Source organism: Heliconius melpomene, chromosome 13 (genome assembly GCF_056956725.1).
Source record: "Heliconius melpomene rosina isolate 202511_hmr_F chromosome 13, ASM5695672v1, whole genome shotgun sequence".
NCBI classification, from domain to species: domain Eukaryota; kingdom Metazoa; phylum Arthropoda; class Insecta; order Lepidoptera; family Nymphalidae; genus Heliconius; species Heliconius melpomene.
This window is the reverse complement of record NC_140401.1, coordinates 5,443,254-5,458,318: the sequence shown is the minus strand read 5'-3', so window position 1 is coordinate 5,458,318 and position 15,065 is coordinate 5,443,254. Positions and strand designations below refer to the sequence as shown.

The window sequence follows — 15,065 nt, the reverse complement described above, 5'->3', positions numbered from 1 at the left end:
TTTTCATATAAATAAAATTCACGCTACTCTAACCTCCTGAAATTAACACCTTGGCGTAAATATCATTCTGCCTCGTTATCTCACACCATATCTGGTGGATTTCGACTGACTTAAATCTTACGAGATTATGATTACGAGAGAGAAATTATATAGAAATTTATATGTTTTAAAGATGAGTTTTACGTCATTGGGTTTAAAGTTTTGTGTCATGGATGCTTGTATCTTAGTTGTTTGCAGAGAGTTTGGTCAATATAAACGCTAGATCATGCTTAAATTGATACTGTCATGTACTTAAATATGCGCAACTTGTTATATATGTAGGTATTTATAAATTTTCTTTTCTATTTTAAAGTTACCAAGCCTCAAGATGTATAAATATACCTACTATGTAAACTTATATAAAAATAGTTAAATCGAAACTAAAGTTATAAAAATTTATAGTCATTTTCGTTTACATGAACATTAACAGTACGCTAAAGGTAACAGTTCCAAAATTTACGTGATAGATTCAAAGTCAATATTTACAACTATTAATATTATTAACGTTTAACTCTCATTATACATATTATGTACCTGAGAAATATAATTAGAAATTCGTTAAAATTGAAATTAGTTACTTCATGTAAAAAATTACAATCAAGTTTATTTATATACTTAGTATTATTTTCAAGTTTCAAAATATAAAATAGTTTCATAGCATAAATAGATCCTAAAAAAAACTACTTTAAGCTGTATAGGTACCGCATATAGCAGGCAGGGTAGTCAGAGGTAACCGAGAGTTAAGACACTCCGTACCCCATTTTCCAACGAATTTTTCGAGGCATTACGTGTTGAGTGGCGGAATTCAACACCGGGTTTTTGCCTTGGTGCCAGAGCGAAGAAATGAAAATATTAATAAATAATAATTAATTCCCACGAGTGGGAATCGAATCCACAACCGTCGCGTTACAGCCACACCCCCCTGCGCCCCAACGGCCTCTAAATAAATATATACTTAATTATCATATAACATAAGTAGGTAAAATTAAGGTAATATTGTAATCGATGTGTTTATATTTACATACCTTTAAGTTCACAACAATGCGGTATCTCAGTATTGAAAAGATCAAAGATGCCGACAAAAGGTAATTCTTATCTTTTGCAGTAAACGAATATTTCTCCCACCGTGACGGGTTTTGTGTTAGCTCTGCCGACTGCCTACCTCTACATTTCCGTACGTAAATGTAAACAGGCTAGCTGCGTCCGCCATGCTCGTCTACTTTTGTATTTAAACATGGTGACATGAAACGTGTTCGATAATTATTGGAAGGATCAATACACCGCGACAACTATTCGTGGTTAGCAAACAGTTATTTTACGACTGTCGGCTCTCGGACTACGTTTTACGTTTCTATTTGAATCTTAATTTTAACTCAGTTTACTTTAAATACACTTTCAAGCGTTATATTTACCTTATCTGTCTAAACGAATATACCTACCTATATTTTCATTTCAAATGAGCGTGATTTTGCTAATTTTCACTGCGATCACGTATTCTTTTCTAAAACAGTTAAATACTAAGCAAATACGTATTTTTTTAATATAAATATTAAAGGAAGTATACGCTTAAATAAGTAAAATGACCGGCGTGGTGTAGAATCTAATAGAGCAACTTAGTCTAATAAAAAAACTGTTCGTGGCTTGATAAATTATTAAAGTCAATACAAGTAAACGAAACTTATGTATGTCTATGTACATACATACGTTCACGAATTAACTTATATAACAGCTAGGTATGCTACATTTATACGTATTGAATTTATATAACCAAGGAAGACATTTTAAAGCTAAAAAAATTTTGGCAAGTTTAATAATTACAGAACCAAAAATTGACAAACATTTATTATATATGGGTTACATTCAAAGTAGAACAATCATTCCTACCTTCAAAAGTAAACATAGACATTTGCTTACAGATAAAATGCCGGCATAAGGGGCGCGTTGCACAATGGCTCCTTCCGCAGTTTACTCATCATAAAAATCTTATATTGCTAAAAATACTTCGTGGGAGGCATTATGCAAATTGCTCTACCTGTAACCCTAGCAGCGACCAACGCAAATACACCTTGCCCTGGCCGTCCTCGGCTTGCTTAGCTTTACGACGCGTGTGTAAAATATGATTGTATGTACATATTAGAAATGTAGAACAATACAGGAACTAAAGAAATATACAGATATATAATGTATGAATATAATACAGAAAATATACCTCAATATAAAATAATATGAATTTTAGTTGATTTTCCTCTAAAATTACTTCGTATACTTTAATTATGATAGAGGATTAAATTTTACATTTTAATAGAACGATCCCAGTAGAGCAAAGCACAACTATTTTCAAGAGCAGATGTGGGATTTTGTACCTATAAAACAACCACCTAGTACCCTAAGTTAGTAGGTACTTTCAATTCCCCAAAGCCATACCGAAGAGCAATGCTGATGTATTATCTTGGCTACTTGATTGTATCTTTGCAAGAACTCAACATTAGCAAGATGAGAACAACCAGAAACAATATCTGAAGTACTTCATAATATATATCTGATAGTACCTTGTTTTGATAACATCATTCATAATTCCACCTTCAACCTTCAGTTTCCGTGAAAAGATCCCCGATCTGTAACCAAAATAAGGAGAAAGCAATTTCCACGTCCGGGCCCATTTTGGCTCTATGGAATCTACCATAAACATAATACATATTGTAGTTCTTACGTAGGTATGACCAAACAACGAAATAGAATTATTAAAAAACAAATTATACCTATATAAAATATTTTTCAACAATTACCAAACCATGTCTTCGCCTAGGCGGATACCATTTCATACCGGATTCCGTCGGTTGCGCAATTGACCTTTTAGAAACTATACAACACCAAAATTAGATGAAATATGGGAAATATCCATGAAATAGAAGAAAGTGATGGAAAAATTTTATAAATCAAATTAATTATATTCATCTATTATTACCTGCTTTAATTATTGCATAATTTATATTAAAAAAATGTCATCGGACGTGCGGATCAATGAAATTCTACTTAGGAGAATGTTGGGGGAGCGTCTGTATAACTTGCGATTTTTTCTATTTTTTTATCGAGCATAATTAACCTTGTTCGTCTATTATAAGTAATAGCTATCATGTAACAAATGCCAATCCGGCACAATAAGGATTTATAAATGAACAGATTAATTCATTCAAGACTTTATATTTTATACTAGCGGACCCGGACGCGGCTACGCCTGCTTGAAATATAAGAATATAATTTCTATACAAATATAATTTCAATCTAGATGAAATGCTAAAAGTGACTATTATATTTATTTTCATAAGGATGAATATCAAAATGACGCAGTAACGAACGCGGTCGCGTAGCGACGACGGTTGTTATTAACATGGCAGAATAAATTGCATGTCAAATTAGAAAGTATTTTAATTTATTAGTATATATGTGTAATGTAATATTATATAGCCTATAGCACTTCTGAAGAATGCAGCTTTCATACAAAACAAAAACAAAGTAAATCGATCCAGTAGATCCAAAGATCTTAGCGTTCAAACAAACAAACAAACAAACTCTTCCGCTTTATTATATTAGTATAGATTCGGCTTATTATTATATAATAGTAATACTGAGGCCAGTCGTGGCGCAGGGACACAAGCGTTCGACTGTAACGTGACAGGTTGTGGGCTCGATTCCCAGTCGAGGAAATGAAATATTTAATAGTTTCATTTCCTCGCTCTGAATTCAGCGAAAAGTGGGGGGGGGGGTGTCTTAACACTAGGTTCCGTCTGCCTACTCTGCTGTTTGCTGTATCCCACAGCGAGAAGCATTTTTTTTTTTTTTGACAAACCTATAATTATTCTTAATTTCATACAAAATGAGTAGATACGCCCGCAAATTTAAGTTTGTCAATTTTTGTAAGTTCGTTCGTTGAATAACAATCCTAAAATTGGTACAGAACCGTCGGTGGGCAAGTCCGACTTGCACTTGCTCGATTTTTTTTGTTTATATACCATAGAAATTATCTCATTCCAAATGCATTGTTCTTCAAATCTATTAGTCAAGTATTCGTAAGCCTCATAGGTATACCTCTTAGACTACGATATTTAAATGAAAACACAAAATTAATATTAATGCATATATTTCTTTTATTAACATTGAAAAAAAATAAACTGTTTAAGTGAAAATTTGCATATATATATTTAAATAGAGTCTGTATTCACCCTACTCAAAGTGCCCATGATACAAGCACATAAAGTAGTTTGAAGACATGTTCGTGATATACATACATATATTAGATTACAATCTTTAATCCTCTACAACCCTTATTCGTGTACGATTTATACAGTCTATAACATAATACCCACTGCCACACAAATAAACCCATATATAACCCTAGGCTATGTCCAGACATTGGATAATAAACACTATTAAATAGCCAGAGTATAATATTAATGACAAATGGGCAAATCTGTGCATTAGAAAAATAAGTTGTTAAGTCTAACTTTTGACTTAATACAATCTATATGGTACATTCGATATTTGCAAGTCTTACATAACTTACAAAAACGGCAAATATGCACAGATACCCATCATTTTGAATATAATCCAATGTCTCATGAGTTTTAATATTAAATTACTTTATGAGGATTCTCAAATTTGACTGTACCACGTTCCCCTCCAACCTGTCCAAAATAAACGTTGCGCGTTTAACATCAACTATTGTATTATAAATAAAATCACAAGAGACCCGTCTCACCACACCTTTATAATAAGTTATTTTAAATAATGTAGCTGATTAGTATAGCTTAAAACTCTAATACGCTCGGTAACTCAGTAACAATTTCTTATTAAATTTTATATCTAAATAGTTGTGTGCGTTAAATTACGGAAATGATTATATCAATTTAATTGAAATTGGGTTTTAATCTTATTTAAAAGATTTAATTATTCAAAATGCAGTTTACAGCTGGTTGATAGATATCCAAATAAAAAAAACTATCCGTTACCGAGACTGATACAAAAGTTTCGGATAATTTCGAATATAGACGGTATCTAAATGAAACCTGGCCGAGCCGATACACTAGTATCTTAGTACAAAGTAGTGATAATTACCAAGAACTTTTCCTAATACAATATCAATAACTTTCAATAAAAATCTTCATTTTTAATCAAATCAAACAAAATACTTAAAAAAAAAACAATTTCACAACAATCTAATATACGTCACTGAAATTATTCGAAACTAATGGATAATCCAAAATAATTTTATGTCCGTTACCTAAACCAGAACCGATGGTATTCTTCATAGATACATATCCTAGATACGAATTCAAAATGACATCATAAACATCCTGCTTTACAATTACAAAATATCAATAATTTCGTAAAGTGACTAAATAAAGTTATTATTACAATTAAAAAGAGTTGTGTAGTTTCTTATGAAATTACCCAACATATTTTCATCAAAACGCTGTCGTCTTATTCAAATATTGTGGTGAAATAGGTCCTTTATAAGGAACGTGTCAAGTCTAAAAGGCAGTGAGCGGTGCGCGATACATAATATACTAGAAAGGACGCAAGAGCCTTGAGGCAAAACGAAGGAATAATATAAAACAATAACTATTTTTTTTTTATTTAAGCCGTTGACATCAGCGAGGGCATATATTATACATAGTAACAATAGACTTTTGATAATTGAATCATCAAATCATCTCGCGACGCATGATGCAGGAGGCCGCGTGTATGGAAACTTGCGCAATTCCAATGTAAAGAACTTTGCGTGAATTCTATAGGCATATTTAAATGCAATATTATGACTAAAATCTTTAGTCAAAACAAAAATAAGGCTGCCCGTTTAAGTAAAAACAAAATTCAACATATTCACGCCTAGTCCTAAAACCTAATTTCGTTCAAATATCAAATACTTATATTTAACTATTATAAGCATTGATATTAATATACTTTAAATAATGTCTAATCAATTTCAATAATAATCAGTCAAATTCTAATTTTCATACAAAGTTGAAATTTTTTATTTAATAATTTAGAATAAAACTAATAATAAGCTTCTTGCAATGGTATGATTTCTTATAATAACCCAGATATATAAAAAGAAAAAATAAACCAGTGTGATAACAACTTAATGTATAAATAGTTCAGTATTCTTGAAAAATATACATAATAATTATGTTAAAAAAAAGAAAACAAATATTAAAAATATCATAGTTCAGTTGTTAATATTGTATGATAACATACTTTAAAAAACTTTAAATGAAAAGCACAAAATTCAACATAATATAATCAATCCCAAATATATATCAAAATATTAGTATTGTATAGTATTTTTTTATTTTTAGAAAACGTATAAAAAAAACGTAGAAACCGCGCCTCTTTTTAAGCCATCACGTTCATCAGTTAGTTACGATTTATGTATACGTTAAAATTTATATATACGTTTTCTAAAAATATTTTTCTACCTTTACTGTGAAATAACACATTAAAAATGTTAAAAATAATAGTATTTATTTCACGACAGCGCAATGTCTTAGTACTATATAATTCAATATATTTATTATGGTACTATCTAGTAGCACAGGGGACATACATAAACACCCCAAATAGCACTGCAACTCAAACTTGTAAGCTGCATTATCAATAAGTGTTTTAAGTTTTGAGTTTTATAACAGCTCTAGATCATTTTTATAAAAAGTAAAGAGTAGCAGAGTAGACAGAGGGAACTAAGTGTTAAGACACTCCGTCCCCCGTGCAACACCCAGGTATACCCTTTCGAGGTAATGCGTATTGAGTGGCGACACTCAAATTTATTTTTAATTAATATGAAATGAGAACAATTTTATTTTCTAAAAGTACAATAACATTAAAAATTTTAAAAATGTTATGAAACTTGTTTTAGCTCGGCGATATTTTTTTACTTCAATACTATATAAAACAAAAAATAATGTTAACTGATCACTGAACTGAACCACTGATCAAGACTGTTATAAAGCACAAGACAACTGAAGAGAATGGACTGAATAATCTCAAAAACATTTAACAGGATAGTAACTTTTAACTGAATACATAAAAATTTTGATATAATATATATTTTTTAATTTTGAATCAGATACCTAATTCACAATTTAAAAAAACCAGATACTTAATTCACAATTTAAAAAAATATCTACTGATTACATATCTCAAATCAACAAAAAAAATATTTTTGAAATTACCTGTACTTTAATTGCTAATAATAAGTAAAAATCTTTTATTCAAAAACTTTAACATCACCCATCATCTTGAAAAACTTGATTGAGATCAATTAGGTATATTGTTACCCCAAACAAACTGCACAAGCAAAAATATAAAACAATTTCAATATACCAATACTTTGCTTTGTTATTCAACTGGAATGAAATCAAAAAAAAATTACTGCTACTGTATGCTGGATGCAATCAAGATAAGCCAGACCATTCTCTACCTAATGAAAGGTAATACGATGTACCTCCGCCCCCGCCCCCATGGATGCATCAAGCATAGACGAGTGCGAAGGTACTGGGGGAGTGCGTGCGAATATAGTATGGTCGACGAGTCGTGGCCGCCCTGAAGACAGGCGCCATGAAATTTTGCGCATTGTTCACACAGGAAGAAAATAATCAAAAGTAAGAAAATTCCTAAAACATATCTGCGCAGGCATCTACACCTAACTTCAAGGCGGGCACGAGTGCTCCTCTGTCGTCTAGTCCCTGGAGGACGTGTCCATGGGGCTGGCGGGCTGCATGGTGGGCGAGGGCGGCGCGACGGGTGCGGGCGCAGGGGGCGCGGGCGGCACGGGGGGGGCGCGCGGCATCAGCGTGCCGGTGGCCGGCACTGCTGGCTTAACGAACCGTTCGCTTGCGCGTCTCGCCTGTAATTTCGAACAAATCAGTTGTCAAATGTCAAATCATTTTATAAATTAATATTTTCATTTTCTCGCTTTTGGAACGACGTTGAGTTACGCCACTCATTACACAATGTGTCATGAATTCGGCGGAAAGTGGGGAATGGCATTGTCTTAATAGGGAGAGGAGAATCTTAACACTAGGTTTCCAGGTTCCCGCTGCCTACCCCCCTATGAGCAAAATACAGTGTGAAGCTATAAAACAAAGAACAATAGCATGTACCCACATGCTGCGTGGTGCATGCTGTATGGTGTGAATGAGTAGGTACCTGCGAGTTGAAGTGCAGCGCGGGGCGCGCGGGCGCGTTGAGAAGCGGCGCCGCGTACGGCGACAGCGGCCGCGACCCGCCCGGCGACGACACGCTGCGCGACCGCGCCTGCATGCACAATGCACATGTGTTTATTACACAAATACATCATTTATATGTTTTTTTTTTATTTTGTTAGCTTCACGTTCATGTACTTGATGGAATATGTCGACTTGTAAATATATATTAATGTGCATGTTTCACTCCTCTTAATAGATTCCTAAAACTAAGTAGCCGGACAGAATCACTTAGTGATAAGACTGCCTTTTTGCATTTTATGGTTTTCGTTAAGTTCTTGTGAATTGTATATTTGTAAAAATTTAAGACAGGCAGAATAAAAAAAAATTGAAAGTTTATGTAAAACATATTTTTAGTTTTATACTGGATCAATAGATTAGATAGAACTCTGTTTCGGTCTAGCAGCGGACGAGAAAAGGCCATTGATGATGATGATTTCTACTTACACTCAATGCTTCATTGAATTGCCTCTCTTCTTCCATCTCTAGAGAAGATTCACTTTCTGAAAGATGCCGGCACAACGCCTCACGACGCTCTACCTGTTGTTGAAATTTAAATTATAATAAATATATATATATATGTATATGTATATATATACAGGGTGTCCCAGGAGCCAACGATAAAACGAAACCAGGTGATAGACCAAATCGTGACAGTTATGAGAAAAATATAAAAAAAAATCTTTGTCATGTATTTTTCATATTATATTGATTTTAAAAAATATCGCAAAAACCGACACCCTGTGATGGTTTTTCACGTCCCTGGACTACAAATATTACTCTTTCTTCATTTTTTTTTCTGTAATTCACAGAAGGGTTACCCTTCTGTGAATTACAGTTTAAGATTTAAACATACCTGCATCAGTTTTCAATAAAATGTGGTGCTTTTGCCAAACATTAAATTCAAAATATTTACTACACCCAACTTTAACCGACTGTACTATAAAAAAAATGTACTACACTGTTTTTGCAAGTAACTTTAAAAGTTGGCGCATTTAATCTGGATTCCGAAATGGTACGACACTTGCTGGATCACTTCTTTGTTGAAGAGACAAAAATCGAAATACACGATAATCGGGATGACGTTCAGGATTACATTAAAGAAAAAAAAATGAAGAAAGAGTAATATTTGTAGTCCAGGGACTTGAAAAACCATCACAGGGTGTCGGTTTTTGCGATATTTTTTAAAATCAATATAATATGAAAAATACATGACAAAGATTTTTTTTTATATTTTTCTCATAACTGTCACGACTTGGTCTATCACTTGGTTTCGTTTTATCGTTGGCTCCTGGGACACCCTGTATATATATATATATTTAAATTGTATATATATATATATATATATATATATATGTGTATATATATATATATGGACATTTATATAGATAAATGGACATTTTCCCACTGACAGGTCACACAAGCACACGCACAGCCGTAACCGCTAATGGTAGAAATGTGAAATTTGGGCAATGTTTATTTTCGTAATCTGGACATCCACTAAGAAGGGATTTTCAAAAATTTTAACCCTAACGGCATGAAATAGAGATTGAAATTTTTTATAGATTATTTTTAAAATCAGAACCGATTTTTATAAAATTTGAAATTCAGACTTAAAAATATTTCTTTGAACACGTATTTTATGGATTTTTAGAATTCACCCCCTAAGGGTGCAAATAAGGGGTGGAAAGTTTGTATGGAAAAATCTTTAAATTCATTGAACACGTGTTTCGTGATTTTTTAGAATTCGCCCATAAGGGTGCAAATAAGCAGGCGGAGCTGCGCGCGTCCACTAGTAAACTATATTTTCAAAAGCTTTTTTCTGGCTCTACTTTTATAATCACTCACACTAATGCAAAATTGAACTTAAGCCTTGCGAACTGTACTTTACTTATTAATTTATTTATAAGGCAAGCAAAATTGACTAAGGTTTAAAAAAGTTTTACATTGTATGGTATAATTATACAAAAAAGACTGTTATAACATTTAAAAAATTGTAATTGAATGAGATCTTGTCTCTAACCTCTTGTTGTAATTTTCGATGAAGACGCAGATTTTCTTCTCGAATGTGTTTTTCTTCTAATGCAAATCGTTGTATCTTCTCCTTGTTTTCATTCTGAGAGACCGCTAACTGATTCCTATTGAGACATGTAATTGAAATTTATTTTATGAAACAATATTTATTATATAAATATCACTTTTTTTGGTGTAGTGTATTAGGATAGCGTTTAACTATAAGCGCAATGGATATGGGTTCGTTTAGTGATTGGATGATGCTTATATTTAAATTACATATTGTAATACCCCAGAATATTTGGTAAACAAAGGCGCGGCATTGCATCCTGCCGCTGAACACTCCCGAAAATTGGTCGGAAATTGGGGTATGGAGTGTCTAAAGACAAAGTTCTCCTTGCCTACGTGGAGAGAAGTGTAATAGTATTAAGTAACTCTGATTTCCACTTAGCCACCACTGGTTCGTAAAGGCGTATGACTGTAGACGCGACGGTTGTGGGTTAGCAATATATTTCTTCTTCACTCTGGTAACAACAGGGCAAAGTGTAGTATCGAGTTCTAGCGACGGAAAGTCGGAAACGTAGTATTGGTACCATCTGCCTACCTTGCTATATGCGAGATACAGCAAGAAGCTGAGAAAAAAAAAAACAATATAATAATTTTACCTTAATTTAACAACCTCCGAGCGTAATGTTTGAATGTGATTGCTTAAGTTAGATGCTGTATCTCCATTGCTAATGTCCCTGGCAAGACAAAGTTATTTTATTATTACATAAAGCACAATAACAAAATCAAAGAAAACATGCTGTTAGAATCAATCATCATCATAATATCACTAAACACGGAATAATACGTTAAAATTGAATAATATAAAAGCAAATACAGAAATATCCATTTTTGAAAACAAAGTAAACAGCAATATTCAATAACACATTCAAAGTATTTGTATACATATGTAGTTATTTTGTTTTCTAATACTAACATGTTTATTCTTAACTTTGGAATATTAAATGAAACCATTTAATTTTCCAAATATCAATCTAAATAGATATTGTTTTATTTGGTTCATATCAAAAGAATTCAAATGTTAAAAAAAGGTATGAAATACTTATGAAATTGTATTAAAAATGTTTAATTGCATTGTTTGTTGAATTGAATGATTGAATGTTTAAAAAAATGTTATCTACCTAGGGCTGGCTGGATCGGAGACAGGTTGGTCAAGTCTTATTTGAAGGGAACGTTTTTCAGCTTCCAATTTATCCATTCTCTTCCAAAGCCTGTTTACCAAGGCTTCTTGTTCTTGTTCTAATGTATTTTCTAACTCTACCTGTGTAATGATAATAAACACGTAGATATATATAATATACATATAACACTTTTCTAATTATAGGATTAATATATATTATGAGGCAGTCGTAGAGCAGCGGCATAGTGTCGCGTTTACGCAGACGAGTGTCTGACGTCTGCAAGGAAGTGAAATATTTATTTACGTTTATATTTCCATTTCTTGGCTCTGGTCTCGAGGCAAAGCGCGGCGTTGAGTTCTGCCACTCAACACGCAATGCCTCAAGAATTCGGCAGAAAGTGGGGAACAGTGTCTTGACACTATTTTCCCTCTGCCTACCCTGCTGTGTGTGGGATACAACGTGAAGCTGATTTGATTTTTTAAGCTATACGTTACCTTGCTGGTTTTGGCTTATATGTTCAAATATTATAAACTCATACCTTCTCCCTGCGAAGTCTTTCTAAATTTGTTTGTTTCGCAAGAGTTTCTGCTTCTAATTTTTCAATTTTACGCATTAATTTATTCACCAAACACTCTTGTTCTTGCTCTAATGTTTGCTCCAAACGACATTTCTCTTGACGTAACTGTAAATTAACACTTTTATGATAATATTCTCACTTTATTGACTTCAAAATATTATTTAGTATATTAAATAGTGATCTTATCCTTTTTAGGTAGGTCATTATAATTATCATTTTATAGTTATTTCTTTTAATAACCACAATTTATCTTTACTGCTACATACATTATTTATAAATAAAGTAGTATTAAAAATAGAATAAGGAAATGTTCATTATTATATTTTTTCTTTTTCAGCTTCACCCCTGTATCCTGCATATATCAGGCTACACAGAACAAACCTTGTATTAGTTTTAATATGGTTTTAATAAACACCCCATTCCCCACTTTCCACCAAATTTTCAAGACATTCCATATTGAGTTGCGGAAGTCAACCGCACTTTGTCTTAATGATTATCCACACTTTCTTTTAATTATTCGGTATTTCATAATTTAATGTAAATACCTGGTTTAGTTTACGAGACAGATCATTTGTCAAACATTCCTCTTCTCTTTCATAGTGATGTGCTAGGGTTTCTTTTTCTTTCTTCAAAGCTTGAATTTTCTTCAGTAATGTATTAGAAATATATTCCTCCTCTTGCTCAGCTTTTGCTTGCTAATGAAACACATTTTAAATAAATAAGAAAATTCTTTCATTTATATTTACAATGTAACCCATCTATAGCAGGGTAAACAAAGAAAACTCAGTGTTAAGACACTTTGTTCCTCACTTTATGCCCAATTTTCAAAACTATGCCATGTGATGTTACTATAATAAGGAAATAAAAATAACTCATTATCTAGAAGGGAATCAAATCCACAATCCTAGATATTTTAAATTGTTACAATGACTACTGCACTTGAACATGGCTTGTTTTTTCACCGACACAAGCTGAATTTCATATAGCATGTTCATCATATTACATTTTCAATATAATTTTAGAAATAATTGGGATAATGTTGTGTAAACATAACCAAAGAAAGCAGTGAATGCAAATGAAATATTAAATACACAAATACATTTTTTTTATGTTTTATAATAACACTAGTGGACCATATCAACTTTCACCCTTATATAATTAAAATTTTTCGAAATCCCTTCTTAGTGGATGTCCAGATTACGAAAATAAACATCTGTCTAAATTTCATGTTTCTACACACAGCGATTACGGCTGTCTTGTACGGTCTTACCTCAGTCAGTTGTAACATGTCCTTTTATGTATATAGATTATAGAAGTTACTACTCATAGATGTTAATTGATGTATTAAGAAATTACATATCAATTAAATCTTTTAACTTACTATATAGTTACAAAGTTGCTTCTGCTTACCCTGCTTATGTGCGGAATACAGCATGAAGCTCATAAAATAATAATAATAAAAAAATAATGTTTTTACACAAAATAAAATTAGTATAATTATATAAATTTTTCATCACTCACAATTGATACTGAAGCTTGTCGCAACGCCCGATTTTCCTCCTGCAAAGCTTTGACTCTTAGCTTATATGTATCAAGCTCTACTTTTAGTACCCTGCAATTTTTTTATATTATCTCAAACTTATGTAACTTATGTTATAAAAATATTTTTTACTAGCGCCTTATCAACTAAACAATAAATATTAGTAATAAAAGAAATAGTACTATATTAAACTTTTATGAAAATATACAAATATAAATACAAATCGATAAATAAAAATTTAACAATATTGTATCTTTATAAATATTAGAAAAACAATACCTATTTTGTTGTTGAAGTGATTCAATTCTTTTTTGCAATTGATCTCGCGAGACCGTGCTTGGAGGAAGCATAGCCCCGCCATCAAGAGAGCTTGAATCACTTTCAGACGCCGAATCGCCCATTTTGTTACCTTAAAAATAATAAGTATAAATAAACATAAAAAGATATAGATTAATATTATAGATTTAGCATTAAACATACCTGGGGAAGTCACTGTATCATCCATTTGCACGGATCCTTTGGATATAGACGGCGACAAAACAAAATGTCATCAAATAAAATAAACCAAAGGAAATATTCGTCGAATTCTACTAACTACTATTAAATTTATGTAGAAGCCGCTAACTTTTCGTTCTTTACTCTTGAAAGAAATAAATAAACGTATAATATACTAAAATAATTAAGCCAATAAGAAAACTTAAATCTCGAATAATATGTCTTTAGACTTTATGTCTTCCAGTCATTCCAGACGTTCTATCATCTATGATTTTATTTTTTTAATCCTAATCAATGTATGCTGTATCGATAAATTAAGTTTTAATTCGATTAAATACTCGTTAACATAAATAATTATAATTAACGTCATTAATATTTTTGATATACTAAAATCAACATTTTAGTTTTAAAAGACTTTTGTGTTTATTAGTCTTTGGTGCATAGGTTCAGGTATAATTATGATATAAATTTATGAAATATGAACATCGATGAAAGTCTTTGTACAGTTTTATAATAATTGATGTCAAGAAGAAGAGAAGCTTATGAGCGAAGTGAATAGACACGTAATATGGGTTGATAGAAACGAGATCTTCTGTATAGACACGAAAAGAAGATGTTTATAAAAACTGTTGTTAGGCTTGACATTGTAAGCTTCATATTTTGTGATCTCATATAGCTGAAAATAATTTAAATGCAAATAAATCCTATGACTGTTATTATGATTAAGTTATTATAAGACTTTGATTTGAACAATTTAAGCTAAGTGCAATTTATAATAAATTACATAGAAACCTAAGATACTTAATTTTATTTCTTAAACACTTTACTGCGTGGTAAATGTAAAACCACCATCGGCATACTTCAATGTAGATTGTTTTCTATTTAGTGTCGGGAGCATTATTAAAATGCAATATAAGGTGTTAAACTGATTCTATGCATGTCAATTGATATAT

General features: G+C 31.9%; 1 protein-coding gene across 1 annotated transcript; it reads right to left on the bottom strand.

Moving 5' to 3' along the window:
- Nucleotides 1-4,160: 4,160 nt before the first annotated feature.
- LOC146532650 (coiled-coil domain-containing protein 6-like) lies at nucleotides 4,161-14,386 on the bottom strand. Its single transcript, XM_085195849.1, has 11 exons — nucleotides 14,098-14,386; nucleotides 13,897-14,026; nucleotides 13,599-13,689; nucleotides 12,623-12,772; nucleotides 12,039-12,182; nucleotides 11,501-11,640; nucleotides 10,979-11,056; nucleotides 10,324-10,438; nucleotides 8,748-8,840; nucleotides 8,245-8,352; nucleotides 4,161-7,942 (listed from the first exon to the last, which is right to left on the bottom strand). Exons 1-11 carry the CDS (start codon nucleotides 14,120-14,122, stop codon nucleotides 7,775-7,777), a joined length of 1,242 nt encoding a protein of 413 aa, XP_085051975.1. The 5' UTR covers nucleotides 14,123-14,386; the 3' UTR covers nucleotides 4,161-7,774.
- Nucleotides 14,387-15,065: the final 679 nt, after the last annotated feature.

What these genes read in the sequence shown, in the direction of transcription:
- LOC146532650 (XM_085195849.1), bottom strand. Translation starts at nt 14,122, where the DNA reads ATGGATGATACAGTGACTTCCCCAG. An exon ending in ATCGAAAATTACAACAAGAG is followed by an intron (nt 8,841 to 10,323) that starts GTTAGAGACAAG and finishes TTTCAACAACAG; the next exon opens with GTAGAGCGTCGTGAGGCGTT. An exon ending in CGCTGCACTTCAACTCGCAG is followed by an intron (nt 7,943 to 8,244) that starts GTACCTACTCAT and finishes TCGAAATTACAG; the next exon opens with GCGAGACGCGCAAGCGAACG.